Below are 1,966 nucleotides of genomic sequence, written 5' to 3' on the forward strand. Positions count from 1 at the left end.
TTTTCTATAAAGACCTTATGCTTTTTTATGTAATTCTGTTAAGTTATAATAGTTCATTTAGATTTAAGTATAAATTACCATACATCATTAGAGTTGTTCATTGGTGGCATTTGTGTATGCACAGATCCTTGGAGATTTGGGGAAGTCCCGAAGCTCTTGCTAGAGAGAAAAAGCTGCGTAAGGAAGCAGAAATAGAGTACAGAGAACGTAAGTATGTTCAAGTTAAAAACTGACAGGTAGAAGCAGTGCCTGCAGTAGCTGTGCATTGTGCTTGCATGCCTGAGGGCTTTGGCCACATTAGTCCCAGCAACTACCAGTTTCCATTTGGGGATTTACTTATTTTTTAAAAGATAAGGTCTAGGTTTTTGATTCCCCCCCACACACACTGATAGTTTTTTTTTAATATGAAAGGAAGAAAAGCCATAGTTTGTGGTTTCTGTAACATACAACTACCAAAGTTTATGTATGTATATATGTATTTATTTAGGCAAGGTCTGTTTGTACAGTCTTGTCTTCATCTTGTTTGTATAGGCCAAGCTGGCCTTGAGCTCACAGTGGTCTTGCCTCAGGCGCCAGAATACAAGGATTACTGGGGTGGTGCCACCATACCCAGCTATACCAAAATTTATGTTGTGATTTGAAGATTATACTTGTTAGAAAATAGAAGTATCTGGTTTCTTACAGAATGGGCTCTTAGCTATCATATTAATTCATTTATTCAGCAGATATTTGTCACTCACTCACTATAAGAAGCTGTGCTTGGTGCTTGAGTTCTAGATAGAAATAAGACTGTCAGGAATTTAACTGTCTAGCAGTGTTCAGTGACAAAGTGACTTTAGAATTTGGGATTAGAGTAATAAAATATGTGTTGTGTTTTTTTCTTTTCTTTTCTTTTTTTTTGTAGTACCAGGGATTGAACTCAACCTTCTGCTTGCCAGGCAAACACTTATTCCACTGAGCTATCTCCCTGGCCCATAAAATATGTTTTAAGTAATTAATTGAAATTCTCTGCATGTGCATTAAAGACAAAAGTGATACATACTCATGATTTTAAAAAAAGATTACAGAAATAAAAGCCAGATGTAGTGTCAAATACGTCCAATCCCAGCAGTCTGGGAGACTGAGGCAAGAGGATTACAGGTTAGAGTCCAGCCTGGACAACAGCAAGACTCTGTCTTAATAATTTTAAAAAAGAAGTGGGTGTATGTAACTCAGTCTGAGGCCATGAGTTCAATCTCTGATACTATTTTTTAAAAGTTACAGAACCACAAAGATTATAAGTTTCCTTTTGTTTTATGTAGTACTGTTTTATTTTCTTTCTTTGAGTTAACTTGTTGATATCTTGGTACAAAGCTTTTTAGAATATTTTCAGTACATTTAAAAATTTACATGGGGTTAGGGTTAAATGCTTGGGTTAAACGCCTGCCTAGGAAGTGCAAGGACCTGGGTTTGATCCCTGATGCCACATGCCGTGTTGGCCAAGGAACCCTGGGTGTGCCCTGCCAGCTACCAAAACCAGGCATGGTGGAGCATGCCTGTAATCCCAGTGCTGGAGAAGCTGAGACAGGAGGATCACTATGAGTCTGAACTATATAGTGAGACCCTGTACCAAAGAAAGAAGGAAAAAAGGAAGGAAAGAAGGAAGGAAAAAAGGAAAGGAAAAAAGATGCAGTTTTTCACTTGAACATGAATGGGATGACACTATAACCATGTACATCTTGTTGTTTCTATACAGCAGTATATTGATAACTATTTCAAATCTCCATATAGAAATCTATCTTTACCTCATTTTTTAAAAAGAGAATAAAAAATAGTTTAAAAAGTTAGAAGTGATACGTAATTCAACAATGGTTATTGCATGTTGGTGTCTTCAAGGATGGCTCATCTTGTTTTAAAAGGAGAGTGATATTCTGTTGTATGGATGTAGCAAGATTTAATTTTCAGTATATATAAAGAATCTAGGGGC

The 1,966-nt window shown here is 36.6% G+C and overlaps 1 protein-coding gene across 1 annotated transcript in view; it reads left to right on the plus strand.

The window, feature by feature from the left end:
* The window catches only part of Slc30a9 (solute carrier family 30 member 9), a 107,883-nt gene that overhangs the window by 24,622 nt on the left and 81,295 nt on the right, over window positions 1–1,966 (plus strand). Inside the window, exon 3 of the mRNA XM_023702770.1 lies at window positions 94–207. Within this exon, the coding sequence (XP_023558538.1) occupies window positions 94–207 (114 nt within the window). The remainder of the gene's footprint in view (window positions 1–93; window positions 208–1,966) is intronic.

Source organism: Octodon degus, unplaced genomic scaffold, assembly GCF_000260255.1.
Source record: "Octodon degus isolate 3935 unplaced genomic scaffold, OctDeg1.0 scaffold00158, whole genome shotgun sequence".
NCBI classification, from domain to species: domain Eukaryota; kingdom Metazoa; phylum Chordata; class Mammalia; order Rodentia; family Octodontidae; genus Octodon; species Octodon degus.